This window comes from Anneissia japonica, unplaced genomic scaffold, assembly GCF_011630105.1.
Source record: "Anneissia japonica isolate Jap-2015-1 unplaced genomic scaffold, ASM1163010v1 scaffold997_len2565447_cov190, whole genome shotgun sequence".
NCBI classification, from domain to species: domain Eukaryota; kingdom Metazoa; phylum Echinodermata; class Crinoidea; order Comatulida; family Comatulidae; genus Anneissia; species Anneissia japonica.
In genome coordinates, this window is record NW_022696369.1 from 130,597 (window position 1) to 151,615 (window position 21,019).

Here is a 21,019-nt window from a genome sequence, read left to right on the forward strand (position 1 = left end):
GCCTTGTCATTCTCAACAATGCAAACATTTTCATCAGAACTATGTGGTGTGCTGCAAACATATTTATTATCAATATTTCACTTTTCTTTTTGTTTAATTTCGTTGGTTAATGATCTACGAATGTAATATAAGAAAGCCATGCAATGTGCAATAAAATCTTGATCTGTAAACTACTGTATGTTCTTTAATTTGTACTGTCTTTGAAGATATACTACATGTGATAAAATTCGGAGTCCCATTTTAGAATTCAGATCAAACATTAAATTTCTTATTGCATAAGTGAATCAACCTTCTAATGAGACACAGATTCTAAGACTTTATTATTTAATACGAACATTCTTAAATAGAATACATACCAGCAAATAAAAGAAACAACATCATCATGCGGTAATTCATTCTAAAACAAGTATTATTTATTAATTTCCCTCTAGAGAAATCTAAGACCACGTTTAGTGCCGAAAGGTCCACTAATTAATCTCAGATAAGATAGTATAATACATAGTCCAAGTATCGAAATGCACGCCGGGATTCAATATTTCGACATTAATTAATTATGTCATCATCAGGAATGAAAAAATTATCCATATTTGCAAGCTTATATGCACAAGTACCAAAAGTGTTCGACCAATCAAAACATTACCCCTAGTACGTGACATAACTATGAATAAACTAAAGATCAAAGCATCGTTAAGTGCCGGTAGACATGTATGGATTCTATTAGACACAGACCATGGTTTTGGCAAACTCAAACTGAAAATTTCCCCTTCAACACACTGTCATTAAATGACTATTGAAATAATTAAGAATAAGATTGAAGTTTAATTAACTTGTGTAAAAATGTTTAATTACAATTATAACAAAATGTTGGTTTGATGTCTTCTGAGACGCCATATGTGGAGCTGTATTATTGTGTGTAGGGGCCTATTTAGTTTGTTTTTGGGCGGGAAAATTATTTTATCATTTTAATTACCAAATGAAAGCTACTAATTTAGCCTAATTAATAAAATAAGCCATGCCAATACTGATTTTATTTTAGAAAGAATCCATAATCCATCCAGGGAGATGTAAAAAATCCATTCATCCATGATCATAAAGTTTCTTGGAGGGTTTAGAACTGAATACGAAAGACTAGTTATTCATGGTTATTCTAGAGGGGGTACTTTTACGCACGTCAGCGATAGTGTAGTGAATTGTAATTTTTAATACAGTAACAATTAAGGAAGGATGAGTTCCGATTCAGAAACAGATGTTAGTATGGAAAACGCAACTTTAAATGAAACTGCAAATGCTACCAGTAGAATTCCGTCTACCCCTGAGGGGATGGCAGTAGCATACAGTAGCCTTTTAATAATGGCTTTACTCCCGATATTTGTTGGCTCTTTCCGTTCCGTTAAGTTCTTGAAAGATCGTAAGGTAGGCAATGACTGCTGTATCTACTTCTCATGCCTGCGGTGTTGGCGGTGGTTGGTTGGTTGGTAGACAATGAATGATTGCCGGGTGGATGCCAGCTTAGGCCTAGCTGTGAAACAGCTGTTCTGTTGGTGTTGTAGATAGTTACAATAATTGGAAGCTTTATAGAAAGTTTAAGAAGTAGTAGTTATTATTTAAAGATGGAAATTAGATTGTTTCATTTAACATTATTTTTAACTACCTGTTAAAATAATACCCGAAATATTTGGCCTAGGCTAGGCCTATAATAAATAAGGCTATATTATTATTTTGTCATTCGATTTTCCGCGCAAATTTTAAATAATTTTTGAGCTATTAAAAAAATTTTACAGTAGGGGCAGGTCCCCCAAGAAATAGCAGAAAAGAAATGGGAACACACAGCTCTCCAAAACAAGCTAATTTTTGTTTTAAATTTTATGTACCACCAGTGTCTTAAAGGTCAAGCATTTCTAAACATAAATCTCAAACACCATTGTGTCTGATTTTTCCTGATCTAGAAAAATGGTGAGGCTGTTGAGACGATGACGAGTCAAGATGCTGCCATGTTCCCATTGTATGCTAGTGGTGCTCTTTTTGGTATCTACCTTGTATTCAAGGTGAGTTTACACTTGTGCAGTAGATTGACACAGAAACAACAGTGACCAATTGGTACGATGATACTGGGATGCCTGTAATGTAATCTTTTACAAAGAGTATTTATCATCAATTATCATTAATATCATCATTTTCAGCAATATTGTAATCAGCATTTTCATCATCATCAAACCTGTTCATTAACATATTTCATCATGATTACAGTAGTCTGTGTCTGCATTTAAGCACGACTGAAATACTCCTCAGTGAGTGGAGGAGGTTGCCAGTTTGCAGGGGTCAAGAGACTCCTAAAAATCTGGATGGGCTCCTGCACTCCTGCAAGATCTCCAGAATATAACTAATCTCCTGCAAAATCATGGTATTTGCATGTTTTAACTACTTTATTATCCAGTGTCTCACAGAATTGTGCCAATGGTTATCTCTATATGCAACCAAATGAAATTAGATATATATTGAAAGCTCATTTAACCAGATTTCCTGGAAGATATTTCTTCCAACTTGGTACTCCTGGGTTTGACAAATTATGGAAACAGTGACCAGGGGTAATTAATTATAAAATATATTGCCTTTGCCTTGCATCCCAGGCAAAAAAGACCAGTATGAATCTCTAAATACTGTATATTGCTACAAACATCATTACCACCATCATTATCATCACGACCATCATCATTACCATTTTCCCATTCATTGCTTTCATCTTCAACAAATGTCTGCATATTTCTACATGCAAACACACTGAACAGTGCATACTGTAGAGTAACCTTTAAATTAATTCTGACTTATTTTTTTCAGTTTTTTTCTAAAGAGTACATCAACCTTTTATTGACGTTTTATTTCTTCTTTCTTGGAGTCCTCGCTATTGCACATATTCTTAGGTGAGTTCTATAAGACTATTATCATACAAAGATCGTTTTCAATGTGAATCCGTTTAGACTGCCATCAACATTCAGCAGATGACGTGTTGACGAGCACTCACACAAAAGCATCACATTATTTCATATATTTAAAGAGGGCCCCTGAATATCAGCCAACCTTGTAGTAGAATACGCTGGAAGGGTCACCCTCTATTAAATATGGTTAAAAAAAAAAAAAAAAAAAAGAACTGAAAATGTTTTGTTGACCATCTTAATAGTGAAAGGTTTACATGTCAATTAATGTCTCCCATCACAACATGTGTTTTTTTGCCCCAGGAGCTGAGCATGTGATTTGTTTACAATTTTAATGGAATTGATACTGTATCTAAATGTGGTGATATAACCTTTATAACATAACCCTATATGACAACATAATTTGGAAAACAACTGCTACATAACTGGGAACACTACTCAATTTGACCGAATGTTAAAACATTTGACATAGCATTTATAATGATGATTGGCTGTAAAATAAGCTGAAACTTTTTTATACCTTGTTTTGCAAACCCGACGGCCGCCAATATTGATGATTTTGGATAAAATAAAATTTTATTTTTGGCCAATTACTGCACCCGCTACCACAGAAAATGGAAATTTCAGAAAAAATTGAAGTTTTTCTTTATTTTTATTAAGCCCACCACTGCATTGAAATTTCCAAAAATAAGATATGTATATTTCTTCCTAATTATAAAAATTTAAAGAATTTAACCATCGTATTACTACACTCTTTTCATTCAAAAATAAAATTGTATTTTTATTTTCTCCTCCATTTGGTTGTTTTTGGCAAAAACATTTGCTAAATAAGAAAACTGTTTTTTCTGCCCTTCTCTGATGATCTTTAAACAAATAAGTTCACGCAACAATGTATAAAAAAAGTCTCATCTAAAACATCGCAAATGTATACCTAAACTTTAATTTTAACTTAGCAAATTAGCAAATCTGATGTTATATCTTAGAATTAGCAGGTCGAAGCAAGCAACTATGTGCTAAGTGGTAATGAAATGTATGTTGGAGATTATTAACCATGTATTTTCAAACACTGGTGACTTCGGTTTGCCTTTCAGTGACAACAATAACCAAAACATTTTCTAACTATTTTTTATTAATCTTTTGGCGATTTTTTATTGTTTTAACATTTATATGTAATTGTAGAGCTTTTTATCTGTGTATCTATATTTACTGTAATTATTTTTCTACTTCAGTTTGGTGTAGATTTTTATATCTTGTCAGATTGCAATAAAGTGAATTTTGAATTTGAATTTGAGATTAGACGTAGAAAGTGAAATGATCTTGCACTTATGTTTCAGCCCAGTGGTACATAAATTGGTACCAAATTTCTTTCCAAATATGCCATACCACATTATCTTTACACAAGGAGAAGGAGACCAGAGAGAAGGTAATTAACATAGTAATAATAATGATGATAATGATAATTCATAAGTCAGTTTAATATGCACCCAGTCAAGTGATAGCACAAATATTTGGTAAAGCAGATCCCTCACATTTGCTGATGAGTTGTTTGTACTGTACAACAAAATATTCAACAAATATTTGTGTATTGCTATTATCACTTTTCTAGTCATTTAGTGAAATACACATATTTTCTGCTACAATGAGAGTGAGAATGAAAAATCAAGCTGTATTTGTTTAAGATTATTTATATTCGTATTTAATTTATGTTGCTTGTTAATCAGTTTTGACTTCTAAGAAATCAAAACTGTATTAAATTTTTAATAACATTAAAACCAACTGCACATACCTGTATCTTCATTATAATGCCATGGGTGGATTTATAGGTGGCCAGAAAACAACAATTTTCTTGGGTGCCCCCGGGCCCCCCTAGGTTAGTGTTGTCTCTCAATCACCTCCCCTCCCACCTCTGAATCTGCCCCTGAATGCGATATTATTAATCATATTTTTATGTTTATTCATTAGAGGTTATAAATCAAGAATTTGATCGCAAAGACTTGTTGGCTCTGGCTATATCAACTGGCTTTGGTATATGGTATCTTGTCAAGAAGGTAAAATTATTCATTATTTAATTTTTGTATTTACCAGTACAAAATAATCATAAGTTATTTACTGGTCTCCCTCCAATTAAAAACCACTTTTAGGTCCAAGGATTCCATGGTCTTTAGCAGCTTTGGTTTCTAATTAGAATAATAAAGACATTTGTTAATTAATTGGAGATGGTTTTTAATTGGAGGGGTCTTTAAGATCTGCATGATGATGCACCTACTCTCATAAACTGCTGTTCATATTTTTTAAGCAGCTGGACAATATTGCAATGTGTTCTCCTTACTATATTTCCATAACAACCATAAACATCTTTATTTTAATTGCATTGAATATTTAATTTAGTAATACAATGAGAATACTGTAGTAATTTCCTTGATCCTTAAAAATGCATGAAGAATACAGTTTCTGTATTCCTTAAATAAACCCTTAAATTGGCTGATAATCAGTTTAACAATTTTTGTACAAAAAAAAACTGTAATTCAGCAAACATTAATTTAAAAAACCAAATGTGATCAGTTACAATTTTATATTTAATATTTTTGTTAATTTTTTAGTATTTTTTTATTTTTATTTTATCAGTGACACTCTATTAGTGGTGATATTCATGTTTTTTGTTTTTTAATAGCACTGGATTGCCAACAACATATTTGGTCTTGCTTTCTCTGTGAATGCTGTGGAATTTCTTCAACTGAATTCTGTTATAACTGGCTGTATTCTACTTGGAGGTTTGTTTTTTTATGACATCTTCTGGGTGTTTGGTACAGATGTCATGGTAACAGTTGCCAAGTCTTTTGAGGCACCAATCAAATGTAAGTTTTTAAAAATGATTCATTTATTTTGTAGGATATTACTTCCTATTTTTTTAGACAAAAAACATTGCAATTGGTATTAAGTTCTATCGCATCATACCATCTGCTTGTTCAACCATGCTGCAATCAAATGCAAATAGTTGCATTAGTTTTTTACCCTTCCATTTTTTAAAATTAAATGTGTTGACCTGATCATTCCCTTGTTGAATGTGTAGACCCTTTCCAATCCTAGAAATGAGCTGATCCCCCCCCCCCATTCTTGGTCAAATGAATTAACCCAGCTTCCATTCCTGGCTAAATAAATTGACCCCTTTCATTTCACATGTCTTTAAAGTTCTGACTTCCTTCTATGTCTTGCTAATGTAATTACCCCTTTCTTTCCAGTGGTTTTTCCTCAGGACCTGTTGGAGAACGGTCTAGCAGCCAACAACTTTGCCATGCTTGGTCTTGGGGATATTGTCATTCCGGGTATATTTATTGCTCTACTCTTACGCTTTGATGTCAGGTATTCAATGGGTTTTTTGTTAATAATACTTAGCAATAGCCAGACACACTTTATCTACATTTGGTTTGGAGTTTGCTATATAAATCCATAGTATTATTTTATTAAGTATATTTATTAAATTTCTCTTTTAGTAAGAAGTCGGACAGCCGTGTGTATTTCTACAGTGGCTTTTTTGCCTATATAACAGGACTTCTGACAACGATTGGTGTAATGCATTTCTTCAAACATGCACAGCCGGCATTACTGTACCTTGTACCGATGTGTATTGGAACACCGCTGTTTGTAGCCCTTGTCCGTGGTGAAATCAAAGAAATCTTCAAGTAAGTCTTCATCTTTACTATTCTTCATAATATGTAATAATAATAAGAACACGGAGCACCAAGAAAACATGATATAAATTTATCTTATATGGCACATTGTTACCAATGCCTGTATGTGCTTCTAGTATTATGCCGGTCATTGGACCAAACGCCTATGGAACACACACTCTGCCCTCTGGGGGAATATTCCATAATGGTGCAGCAATTAATCAGTTCACTGGCATTTAAAGCATTTCAAATTTATAATGGCTGTCAAGTAAAACGTTGGGTTGTCATATATTTTGCTGACCGCATTTTTCAGAGATTTGATTTTGGTCTTGCATTGTTCATAACATGTTCTGATTCATTCTAATGAAAAACTTTGTAAAAAAATAATAAATCTGTAATGACAATTGTGACCTTTGACCCTATTTTACATTTTCATATCTCTATAATTCATCTTAGAGATTTCCATAACATGTTTCTGTTAGTTCTAGTGGAATATTGTGTTAAAAAAATTAAGCCTATTTCTGTAGTTAAGATGCTAGCTTTGAATACTGTGGTCCCTGGCTCAGATTCTGCAAATGTTTTTCTTGACTACTCTATCAACTTTTGTCCTGAAAAACTCATAATGATAACTGGTTAATTCCATTGCATCATTTACTTCAATATGTTATTTTGTAGAATGAAATTTTTATGTAAAAAAATCTCAGAAGCCAATAAGGAAACCTTTTTGAATTATTTTTTGTACTATAGGTATGAAGACAACCCAGAAGAGAACAAAACTGAAAAAGAGAAGGAGAGTATAAAAGAAGAAAACGAAGACAAGAAATCTATATAGAGAATGTCTGAGGTTTCTTGCGTGACTTGCATTTTACGTGAAATCTGTGACACATGGGGCATCTTGTGTGAAAAATATTTAAACACAAGTCATGTTGTTTTGATGTTGTCATGTTGTTAAACACTGACTGGTTTATGATAGCAGGCATCTAGAGGTGTGATAAGCATTTCTTAGTTCCTGTCAGTCTAAACTTCTTTGCTAAATGCTATCCATTATGTTGCTTCTACACCTTTGAGTGGCTGTCCATATGTTTACATAATGATAGTACACAACAGTTTATTTTTTTTTTCCCAAACAGCATTACAGTGGCTTTGTCACAAATGTATGTCACAGTTATGTGACTTGTACTTAGTAATGGTCAGTTGTCATGTCTATTATGTAAATTAGCCATGCTCTGTATTACAAAAGTGATGTGTAATGGTGTTTGGGATTTAAACATGATTATGCATCACATCGTTTGTAAACCATCACATTCTCAAAAGAAGAAAAAAAATTGATGAAGACTCCAAGCATTTAAATGTTTAAATACCCAAAATCATGCTTACAGTCTTTCCATAAACTCAGTGAGTATAATTAATTTTGAAAAATACCTCTCTTTTACCGTGCCTCAATAGAAACAAAAAGTGTAACATCCGATTGGACAGTGGATTTAAATATATATAGAAGTGTGACACTTTAATGAAGGTACCAGGTGTCCAAAGTTAGAGGAAGCTGGTTTTTGGCAGATTGGCTAAATGAGCTCTCTCTCTAATGTTATTGTGCTGCGCTTGTTAATACGTTGATTTCAGGGACACGCTAATACAAAAGTATTTTTGTGTTTGAATGTGGTAGGGTCTGCAAGTTTCTGGAAGACTCTTGCAATTTGCTATAGACTTGGGACGCATGTGGTACCTTGGCTCTTCTTGAATATAATATACTACTTTTGCTTTTCATCTGTTTTGTTTTCATAGAAACATTTGGTTTTTAATGAACTTCAAACAATGCATAAACTGGAGTAATAAAAAGAAAGCAAAACAACCTTTCCTAGTTCTGAAACAAAGAAGTCTTCATCATAAGACCACTTAAAATTTGTAGTAATGGCACCAGACAACAATATACTTTGTTATCTTTGCCTTATCAACTATATAAGTTGACGTATTTTATATATTATAACACTATTTTACTGTGAATTTACTTATTCATTCCACTCTTTAGGGTTTTCTGTTTTAATTGAGGAAAAAGAATGTTTTTAGGTTGTCAGTTGCTACAAGTCATAAGTTGAAAATATAAGGCACAATGTTGGTTAATATTATATATAATAATATTGTTCTATATTATATCAATCACACAAAATGCTGATAAATCTATCATTTATTTTCCCTTTAAATTATTAATTTGAATTTTTTAAAAAGAGGACATTTGATGCACTAACATTTAAACTGCTTTTGAAATAAATCAAACCTTTAAACTGGATTAGTTGATTTTACTTATTTTTAGTGTCTATACGTTTCAGCACCGAATTCCAAAATAGTGATAAGACAAAAATATTGTTTATTAATAAGTGATACTGTTTCGAACTATTTAATTCAATTTTAATGCTTCATTTACAGTATATTATCTTCACAATTTCTAGTGCGCCCTCTACATAGCATTGGACCCGAGAAGGATAGAAAATTGTTACAGTAGTTGATCTTGATTAAATGTACTATATTATGTATTGTTAAATGCTTACAATACTGTACAGTAGATACATAAAGTACTCGTATTAACATTTTTAATGACTGACAAGCGTCAAGGCCTCCGAAAACGCATTCTTTTAGGTACTTAGCAATTAGTGAAAATGGGTTGCGCCCTCACTTGGCCTGTGGCGGCTAACTTTGAGCAGCTCTTCTGTTGCGTCAAAAATTTTTCATTTTTTTATCATTAATACAATACCAATATATCATAACAGTAATAAACGAAGTAAAGATTGTATTGATAAATTTGTAATGATAATAAAAATAGCTGCTGAAGTATGGACTTGATAATGAAATATTAATTATAGGCCTATATTCTACAAAATATACGGTAACAAAACCGAAATGCTAATCTCCTCTAGTTTAAACTATTTCATTTCAATTATCATACCTAGCCTTTTCTTTGTTTTCCTAATATCTATGTTTAGTTTTTAATTATTGATGTGTTCATGCCAACTACAGATTTTTAAACAGCCATGAAAAATCGATACTACAGAAAATTTTAAAAAAGCACTCCAAAATGGCATTATTTCATCGAAACCCAATAATCAGGGCTTTTTCGCTGGATACACTGACCATCTGACCGTTCTTGTGGTCCGTGTAAGACCTCGCGCAGAACAAAATTACAAGCGAATGGTGGTCAACGTAGCGTAGAATATTTTTTTGGTAATTAATACCTCCCTGTAAGAAGATTCTACTTCATTATTCTGTCGTACTTATATAATTATTTTTTTTTTATGAGAGTAGGTCAATTTTGATTACGCTACATCAACTCGATTTTTCATTAAAGTTAATGATAGGTCAATAATAGACCTAAAAACTTAAATGAAATCTGGAAAATCTAAAAATTCAATTATAACATTAAACACCTTGTTTAAAATGATAAAATAAGTTAGTATAGAAGATCATTTGTGTTGGTGATACGTAACACAATAACATGTTTTACTCATCCAATGAGATGTTATTGTTTGAGAACGAAAGTTTAACAATCTTTTAATTTTTGATAAAGTAACTTCTAGACAGATCAAACTACAATAATTCTTCAATTGATTATTACCATCCAAATTTAAGGGTACTGGCAGAACGATAATGAACATATTATAGAGGCCTTCGTCTGTTCTAATTTTAAATTGAAAAAATCAAATTACTCAAATATAATATTTAAATTCATTTTTTAGCATGGCATGTAAACGTCAATATCTGTAGGCCTTAAACAATGATTAGGAGAGAAAACACACACCGTACCATACCGAGTTTAGACCTATCAACTTTTTAAAAATGTGTCCCTATATGAACAAATCAACTAAATGAAGCCTAAAACCCATGCCTGTTACTAATCATCATTGTTCTATCTTTTATACATGAAGTAAAAGATAATATTACATGATTCAGCGATAATCACTTTCACTCGTCATCCCGTCCCACAAGGACATCCCAGCCTGTTATATTGCCTCCCCCTTCTCATAAACATTAATGACATATGGCGACCCCGAGTTCCGTTTCGTCAAATATCAGACTTGGCCGAACATCCTGTGCCCGAACATGGCCCACTGGGGTCTTGCATCAATACGGTATCTGACACACAGGCTTGGAGATCGTACTCTGCCGTAATTACTTAGGCTGTTTTGCGATTTAAACGCTAAATAAAGTCCAATACTGGTCAAACTACAACATGAACGGAGGAAATTACATTATAGTGCTCCCCTAACCAGCAGCTACAACAATATTCCATTAGAGACTCTCGAGAGTCAAACCATAAAGGTTAGGGGTTGTTTTTATGTCAGTCACTTTGGGTGTCTGGCTAATATCAAGGTTATTTAGCGGTGAGTTGACTTTTTACGGCAGCAACCTTGACACTGTGTTTTGTATGTAAAGGGGTAATCGGATTTTTAACTATCACCTCGGTCAGATTTACTGTATTTCTATAACATTTATATCGGTTTATTCCTGAGTGAAAGGTTATTAATAAGCAAGCTACATAAACCAGAGGATCCGCTGACTAACTTGATCAAATCAAAGATCGAACGATTGAATCTTCGCAGTTTGTTTAAATTTTAAATGTTTGTTCAGACGTCTGCAGTTGATCTTTAATGTTGAAAAATGCGGATCGGTGTGTAGGCCTACTCTATTCCTAGTTCTACAAATCTTGTCTTCGAAATTAATACTCCATTGTGTTCCTGCAGGCCAAGTTATCTCCAAACAACTTTGTCGCGTAAACAAGTCACGGTGTGAAAGTGTGTTTTGCATTTTAGTAGTCGACTACAGGGACCCTTTCACATTGGAATATCTAACAATGATGTTATAATAATATAAATTAATTTGAATTCCCTTGAATTTTAATTCATTACTTCGGAGTAAGTTTGAATTTAGAAATTTCAGTTTGTGGGGTGCCCGGCTGTGGGTCGGGAATTGATATTGTATAATTATAGAAGTGTGTCATGTGAGACCACTTGGCACATTCGTAAGGTAAAAAATTGGTATTTACATTGTATTAATTTGGGTGTCTTCTACAGCTGGATCATAATCTGAAGGCTCTGTTAAAAGAGTGCTGTTTGTTAATAGGAGGGATCTCCGGGCCCCTCTAGACCCCTCTAGACTGGGGTGAAAACTGGGGAATAATTATTAATAGGTGATACGTCATACGTCACTGATCTCCTGAGAACAAATAGGCCTAACACGCAGGCAATAATAATATCAATCTACGGTTTCAAAATATTTGAAATGACTGTCTGTCATTCCAAAAATATAATGTTTCAAAACACTGATAGTTTCAAGCCAATTATTTTATGCACATGATTTAAGACCAGTCATTATTGCTTGTCAAAAATTAATAGCACTAATAGATTGATCTGAATGAACATACAGTAGGCCTACATTGATTAACACAGCTTAAATTACATTAGTAATAATTATAGAAATTGCGGCTCCATGAATTCCAATTAGAATATGCCCAGAGAGGGACGTTTACTGGCACTCTCAGACTTTAATTTGAATGAATGCTAATTTTCTTTATTCCCAATTTAAAAAAAAAAATCGTCAGAGGGGGAGGGTCCCTCTTTATGTAATATGAAAATGTGTAATAGGCTAATCTTTAATGTCATATTTTACCAATGTGACGTGCAAACAGTACTAGCCTATTAGTATTGTCGTTTTTTGTGTTATATATTAAACATAGGTTTATTAAATTATGAACGGTTTAGTCATGAATGTTGATATGGAAATATAGTATTAGGATCTACGTAAATGGTGTGGTCTAAAATTAGGTGTGACAGTATCACAGAATTGATGATCAAAAGTGTGAAAGTGTGTTGTCCAGCCAGGTGGTGATGATGAAGTGTCACGAAAATACAGAAAAGCCTATAAAATGCCTTGACCTACGGTCAAATTTCTCTGGTTGGGAGTCATGGGACTTACGATTTTAGAAATCAGTTGAAAATGTCTGTTGAATAATTCGAGCCCTGGACCACCTCCGGAGCCGGTCAGTGTACCCAGTGGGGCCCTTGCAATGAGCGCCCCTATCACCAGTTTCCGACGACCTGTTGTTGACCTATCATATCACGGAGGTGCTATTTTAAAGTCTTACAGCGTATACCTGATCATCGACTCGAAAACGGTCAAAACAGTCTCTTACTCAAACTATGAGCTTTATTTATATGGGAAATATTGATTTTTTTTTTATGAATCAATATGAATTATTTGTATTTTGTATTTGTAAAAATATTGTCGCCGTACATTTACAATTTTTATTTTACTCCATTGTCGGTCTCCTCATATAAGAAATATGTACGGTACATGCAATACGCTGCTCAGCAAAATGTACCTTATGATATTTGTACCTGGTCACAAATTGCCGATGTTATCTGTCGTCTTTACTTCCACCCTGTTTCATCTGGCTTGAAGTCTACCCATTCGTCATTTTTATGCTTTATTTTTCTTTTATTGTGCCATATTATTATTATTATTATTATTATTATTATTATTATTATTATTATTATTATTATTATTATTATTGTTATTATTATTATTATTATTATATTATTATTCTTATTGTTTTTATTATTCATTGATTAATAATGATGGTGAAAATGATTACTTTAACAGTGGCAAATTATATTAATATTAATATTCATTTTTATGATTTTTCTTTTTCCTTTTTTTCGGTTTGGCTGTCTTTCGTTTCTCAATTTTTTTCAGTTTTTTTTCGACATTTTTCACCTCTTTCTTACACATTTTGTTGTAGGCCTATTGGTGTTTGTACTTTTTTGTATATTAGATCTATATATTTTTATTTTTGTATTTTTAATAATAAGGAGGAGGGAGCCGTTCTAAAAGGGGGGTTTGTAATCTGTTCGATAGTTTTCATCGCTACAGTACATTTGTGATTGAATTGAAAAGTTTATTAAATGAATAAATAAAATAAATTAAAAAAATAATGAACGTTATCATTCCATATGTTTATTAAAGTTTCTAGCTGCCTATCGATTTTCTGAGGGAGGTAAGGTACCCGTACAAATCTACAGGGAGGTGAGACACAAGATGTCGAGTATTTTTTGCAGTCAACCTTAATTAGACCTCCATGTCCATATATCACGTTAGACCAGAGTTACATGCCACCCACTGGGTGGACTGTCGCTAGCGTGTTTTATAGTGGGTGTTGAACATAGGAACATAACAGGTGCTGTGCCTGGCTGACAACTTTTATTGCTTCGTGATAGAACAAAAGACAGATTAGTTAAGGCGATTGTGAAGTGATTATAATTGAGTACCAATTAGTAAAGGATCTGACCGATGTAGTCGACTCCTGAAATGGAGCCTCAATTACACAACAATAGTTCACCGGTTTTCGTAAAAGAAATTCGGAGAAAAGGTTAGAAAAGTGATAATACAATTAGAGAATTGGAGAAGAGGGCGGAGACAGACAAAATGGACTAGGTATCTTCTTGAGTGAAGGTCAATATGAGTTCATTGTTCCCAAGGATCTGTGGTTTCACTGTGGTCAAAAATATCCATCACTACTATAGCATCGTCTTCTTCATCATCATCATCAACATCATCATAATCATCATCAGCTGCAGCAAAATATCATTATAATCATTATTATTATTTATATTGTCACCATGGAGATGTAAAATCTCCCTGTTATCATTATCATCATTACTACCATCATCTTGTCTTTTTATTCTGATTTTACTGTAATCTGTAAAACAGGACCATTGTAAAACAGTTATATCGCATGTTATCCTAAATAAAGATGTTATTTTTTTTAAATAAATAAAAATCATTTTCAAAATTATCATTATCTTGGTGATCAAAATTAGCATCATTGTCATCATCGTTGTCATTGTCTATAATCATAATTATCATCATTATATTATTATCATTATCAATTATCATCATTTATCATTGAGAAAAAGTCATTATCATAATCATCATCATACCGACACCTATCACTTTGTTTAATATTATAATGAAAATGTAAACTATATCATCATCATTAAGTCACGTTCATCGCCATTATTACTAGGCCTATCACCATCTTGTTTAATTTGGTTGTTTGTGTGTGTTTTTGGATTCTGCGGTGTAAATTTGTGTTTGTCCTGTAATTTTAAAACTATTTTTTTATATTTTGACGACTATTTGTACATTTTATCTCAATTCAGCTTTGTGCTACGATGATATTTTGATTTTGATTTTTTGAAATAAAGATACTTTGACATATTTCATTATAACCATCGTCCGCCATCTTAGGCATCATCATACAGCCCAAATCATCTACAGTATATGTAACTCATACCATTCAGTTATTACGGTACGGTATTTATTACCGTATTATTACTATCATCATCATTATTATTTATTGCTTGTAAAATTACCTATAGTGTATCATAGTTGTTTGCCAAAAAACATTATAAATCCAGACCAAATACTGTACTACAGCAAATTATTTTTAACGCTGTGCGATTGACTATCAACAGTTTCTCCAACTGTCCCAGCTAACAATTCGTAACAGAATGATAGCATTGATGGATGATCTCGCATTCATTTAACAGGAGTGGCTCCCCCGGGAATAATTTGTCACATCTGTTTTCCGTCCTTAAACAACTTGTGTGTATTCTTTAACGAGGTTTCCCAGCTCGATGAAAATGCGTGACATCAAGACAATTGTGTGTGGTCGTGAATCTCTGGTTCAAAATTTCGCACATTGTGTTTTTAAAACGCAGAAGAATGAATCAATTATTTGGAAAATCTAATGATAAAAATATTAATTAATTGTCTGTTCGGTTGTGATTGCTGTTCCTTTTTAGTGCGGTATATAGGCCTACATTTAATTTCCCATCTCATGCTTGCCACTCGAGTCCCTTTTTGTTAAAATTGGGTATCGAAAATCCTTCTCCTCTATATAGGGCTAGTGTGTTTCAAACACGATTACTAAATTATTATAAAACTATTAAAAGTGAATCCGACACAATATCGACTTTTCAATAGTTATTGAGAAAAACACATTAAAGGCCTATAACATGAATAATAATAATAATAATAATAATAATAATAATAATAATAATAATAATAATAATAATAATAATAATAATAATAATAATAATAATAATAATGCGTTCTTTTAAAAAACGCATTGTCGCAACAGTTATAAGAGCTGCAGTTAGGCCTTGTACAGATTTCACCAACTATATTAATTGAATATCGATATAATAAAGGTACTCAAAGCGACAAACAAGAAATTAACTTTTATTAACCCTAGGCCATGTGTAATGGTCACCAAACGGTCACGAAGCACAAGGAAGGTCGCTATGCCTCATTTTAACGAGAAATGGTCACTTCAGCAAACTTCATGCCCACTTCACTCCTACTCAATTTGATCTTCAAAAACAATGGTATCAATATTCATGGTAGTATTGACATATATTTAATATTTAATTTAATTGATCTTATAATTGTGAGGGTTTTACTGAACAGTTGGACGTGACTTAAACTTTTTTTTCCAGACGGGCAGTCTATGCTCTGTACCATATACTGTACGTCGTTTTTTTTAGCATTAACAGGAAGGGTACTTAGAACTTAAGCAGAATGATACAAACTGATCTCGACCACACCGTATTAGGAAGTACAGTATTATGTTATTCACTGTATGTTTATCCAAATACTCGCACTTTGTAACTCGCAACTCGCACCTTGTGACTCGCAACTCGAATTTTGTGACTCGCAACTCGCACTTTGTGACTCGCAACTCGCACTTTTTGACTCGCAACTCGCACTTTTTAACTCGCAACTCCCAGAAAAGAAACCCTCTATTAAGACAACACAGCATTATCCACGAGCAGGCTTGCCGAACCGCTTCAAGCTTTATTGCCGAGAGGAAAAACGAGTTGAGAAAACTTATAAAGTTGCAAGGGAAGAGACGAGAACATTAGGATAAAAGCCTGTGTTTTAATTTCATAAATAAGGTACAACACCGGCGCCGCTATTGCTCCATGCTTCGAAGGAGTACGAAAATAATTTCCAAAAACTGGCACCAAAGCGCCGTAAACAATTAAATCAAAATTAGATAAATAGACCTAAAATTAGTTTAAAATACTGGATTGGTGGCAAGGAAGATATCCTTTAAATGACCAAGTGCTGAGACTCTTTACAGATCCACACAAAAACCGTTTTTATAAGAACACTGAGGCTGGAATTGCTTAAAAATGAAGAACAAAATACCAATTAAAGCTGAGGTAAAATGTCAAATGTCAAGTAAAAATCAAAGTCTTACCAGCCTATTTGCAGGTGTGACTATGTAATACGGTACCGGTACCTTCTATAAAATACCGGTAGGCCTACATTAGTATACAGTACTGCTGTACAATGATAATTTCTATGTTTGTAAAGTGTGTATGTAAGAGCAAAATAAAACACATTTTGAATCTGAAATCGGCAAAAAAATTAAAACAGAAAAACACTGAGCCTGTTCAAAATTTTACTGGTTCTTATATTTTAAAAAAGTGTAATACCGTATTGTATCACGGGAGCAATCTGCTCACAGTAGAATAGATGCCTGGCGGGTGAATTTTAGTAAAATGTAGGGGTTGCTATGAAAACAGTTTTATTAAAATGTTAGAATTTATGACATCCATTTTCGCTTTCACAGACGTTAATCACTATCTTTAATCTCATGCGTACCTTCAAGATCGGTGTTTCAGCTTTTCTTGAAAATTAATTGTTTTGTTTTGACTTGTGTGATTTAAAATGTCAACACAGCGACTTTGCCGCGTTTCTTGGTTAAAAGTGTTGTCGGGAAACCAGAAGGCCTAATTGTATGGCAACGAAACAAAGAGATGCCGATCTGTATTAGAGTTGCTGTGGGAACAGATGTATGTTGCGTGATTTACTACATGAACGAAGAAAAAGATAAAATCAAGAACATAGTTTGGAATGTAACTCTTGTTTGTTTTACATGTGTAAATAGAGATTAAATTTGAAGGCATTCCAATCACTGTAACTGTATCCTTTTACAGGCTTTCCTTTCCAAACAGGTCGTTCCCTACCCGAGAGGAGTGCGACCTACCAGCGAAAAGAGAGGAAACGCCATACAATAAATGCCTTATGTAAAATGTGTCTCCTTTTCGTCACTGTACTCTAGGGTAAATGAGGCCTGGACCCATTACAATATTATTTCGGAAACTGACCACTATGTCCTAATCCAAAGCTTCTCATCTATACTATGGAGATGTTTTCACGAAGGCGTTATAGATGAAAAGTAGAGATTTGATTTGATAATCGGTCGTTTCTTGTGCGTAATGGCCAATGTTAAGGTCCAGCAGGAGCTATCCGGAAAAATCGCAAATCCCCTTTGTAAGCCAATGACGTCATGATGTGTCTCCATTGCTTAATCAATGGGCTATTAGGGCCAATTAGTCAAGTTTTTTTCATCGTTAAGAATCACTTTTATGAGATTACGTAACTGATGTTATCTATGTTTTGTCTTTTATGATTATCTCATTAGAGGAAGGCGGCGTGAGAAACTTGTACCAATGTTTTGAATTATTAGCAGCAATTTGCGTTTTGGAAAAAAAAAATCTTGCTTGTTTTGGTAAATTTTAGAGACAGGTGACGCAGTTTAATTTTCGTTCATTTTCGTTTTTCTCTTTAAATTTTCAACAACTGCATTGTCGCTGGGGGCGCTAATACCAAACGCACCTTAGGTTTATTAGGTTTACGGTTTTAGCTACTTTTGGTTTGCATGAGTGGGTACTATAACATTTGAAATTCGGAGAGTCCCAGGATGTCAAAAATGAATATCCGAAAAAAATAAGCAGTCAAATTAGTAGTGTGGATAATCACAGCAACATAAGCTTGAAAGTGGGGCTTGTGGTGGTATCATGTGTTTTTTTGTTTTTGTTTTTGTTTTTGTTTATTGACGGGCGAATGATCCCTAAAAAATACGTACCCCTCCCCTCTTCCATAAAAAAAACTATCAAAACGATTATTAAATTCGTTTAGAATGATTCAGCTCAAGGAAGGGGCTCGCCCTTTGGGACCCACAAACCTTGTCCTGTACCTCATCAACCTGTGTCCCTGCTGGACGTCTGGCACTCATATAAGAAGCCCCCATCTTAAGGAAACATTTATTTTACGGGGATGCATTAAGTAACTGAAGTCTGCACCTTCTAATTACATAGATATAAATCTATGTACGGTATAGGCCATACCTTCATACTTATGTCCATGTGATTATAATTATTGTGGTCATTGCTTATGTTGTCATCTCACAGGCCTATGGTCGATCATTATGGTCTACGTGCACACGATGTGTTAATACAAAGGGATCATCTGCAAGTAGTATATCATTGCCCAGTGTATTGCCCTTTGTATATTGATTTATCATTGCACATATCACATGTTCTGTGTAAAGATGATCATCTGCAGTGTCTGCAAGTTTTTATAATTGTACAGATCATTTGATCCTCCAGATGATCATCTGCGTATAGCTTTACATTTTGCATGTAATAGTGAATGGCACGTAATTTCATGATTATGATGAATTTGTTTGTAGTGTTATTGCATCGATGCCACTATATATATGGTCTTTCCCGTCAAACAGACGAAATAATAAAATTGCAGTGGATCGATGCAACTACGTACAAAACACTGTAATCATTTACGGTATGCAATGATTTCGTACGTAGTGCCATCGGTACACTAACACCTACTAAAAATACAGTACAAAATCCTTGCAATGATTTTGTATTTTTATTGGATCGATGATCATTTGCATGAAATGATGACCATCTGGATAAAGTCATGATTTCTCACAAAATCAACAACGGGTGTTTTTATGTTCGCACATTTTAAGTTGCATAGATTCGAGAGTGTCATGGTTGCACTGATTACTGATTACACAAAAATGATCATTTGCACATATCGTGTTATGATTACACAGAAGATGGTCTGTATACGTACATGGTTTTAGTTGTTGCAAGCTGATCTGACGTAGGCCTATTATTTACTTGCGCAGTTAATGATCTACACGTGCGTTTTTACAAGAAGATTTATACAAAATTCTTTATTTGTGAATATCCATATGGCATTAACAGACAAGAAAGACAAAAATGAACCCTCATTAGGCTCTAAATGGTTTAAAAATGGACAGGGCTTAAGCGAAACGTACATAAAAAATCAAAAATTTAAGATTAACTTTAAAAATAGTAGGAATTATACAATAAACAATGAAACAATCACCCACTAAAACCTACAACTAAGTTCGTAAGTTACTAAAATAATATCAATGTTTGAAATTATTATATATTGAATAAAATATAAATAGTAATAGAAAAGAAATAAAGTCAACACACCGTTCTCAGCAAGCATTGTAACTATTAATTTGAAAAAATGAACAATATTTCTTTTCATGCATATAAGATGCAAGTATTTTTATAATTACGTAGATCACAAATTATGGCGTCTGCATAGGCCCTACTTGTAGTGTTACACTTTTGTTCTTATAAGAACACATTTGATAAGAACACCGAGGCTGAAATCGCTTAAAAATTAAGAACAAAATAGGCCTAAGAACAAATTGAGGCTGAGTTAAAATATCAAATGAGTTTTTTATTTAAAAAAAGAAGAAAAAAAAAAAGAACCAAAAAATCCTATCTGTATCTTGTTTACAGTAGCTATGACTGTAATACGATACCCTATAATACAGTACAGATATACTGCCGTATAATAATAATTTGATAGGCCTATGTTTAAAAGGTGTATACATAAGAACAAAATCAGATTAAGAAAGAACAGTTTGAGCCTTTTCTTTACTGGTTCTTATATTTAAAAAAAGTGTATGAATCGGTTGAGTACCCTACCTATTTTTTTGTGTAAAGCTATGCGCTATAGGCCTATAACTATAGCATCGCACATATCGTAATAGATGTTTGGTGGGCTCTGTTCAAGTTGGATGGCCGAGGCGCGCTTTTGGCATACGCCTGCAACAAGGTCGTAGTCAGGGGCCATGGACTGACCATGGGCCGCCAAGTGCACCCACCAGATTCTTTACTTTTTCATCACAAGGAACAGCTTAAAAAGGGAAGCCAAATTTCGGCCAACCAGCCTACATTTGAAAGCATTCAACTAGAAATGAACGTATGATTGAAGCTAAATATAGAAACTTAAATGCCATAAAACTACATCCCTCGTAAATTTTTGTTTCTTTTTCAAAAGGCCTATAGAAATGCAACCATGTGATTTGTTTATCGACATTGATTCATTGATTAATTGGTTCGATGATATATTGGTAATTTGACCTTGTCTGGAAAACACGCTTCCCTAATTAGTACATTTTCTCTGTCAAATTAAAATATATCGACATGATGACTCTGATTAAAC

At 33.4% G+C, this 21,019-nt stretch overlaps 1 protein-coding gene across 1 annotated transcript; it reads left to right on the forward strand.

Moving 5' to 3' along the window:
• The first annotated feature begins 1,187 nt into the window (after positions 1 to 1,187).
• Positions 1,188 to 8,882, forward strand: LOC117101937 (minor histocompatibility antigen H13-like). The gene is made up of 9 exons (XM_033242054.1): positions 1,188 to 1,413; positions 1,947 to 2,045; positions 2,836 to 2,918; positions 4,265 to 4,353; positions 4,893 to 4,978; positions 5,602 to 5,785; positions 6,170 to 6,290; positions 6,422 to 6,610; positions 7,346 to 8,882. Exons 1-9 carry the CDS (start codon positions 1,225 to 1,227, stop codon positions 7,428 to 7,430), a joined length of 1,125 nt encoding a protein of 374 aa, XP_033097945.1. The 5' UTR covers positions 1,188 to 1,224; the 3' UTR covers positions 7,431 to 8,882.
• The last annotated feature ends 12,137 nt before the right edge of the window (positions 8,883 to 21,019 follow it).

Excerpts from the sequence above, each read along its gene's own strand:
- LOC117101937 (XM_033242054.1), top strand. The coding sequence starts at position 1,225 with ATGAGTTCCGATTCAGAAACAGATGTTAGTATGGAAAACGCAACTTTA. Across the intron at positions 1,414-1,946 it reads AGTTCTTGAAAGATCGTAAG|AAAAATGGTGAGGCTGTTGA; the intron begins GTAGGCAATGAC and ends TTCCTGATCTAG. Across the intron at positions 2,919-4,264 it reads GCTATTGCACATATTCTTAG|CCCAGTGGTACATAAATTGG; the intron begins GTGAGTTCTATA and ends CTTATGTTTCAG.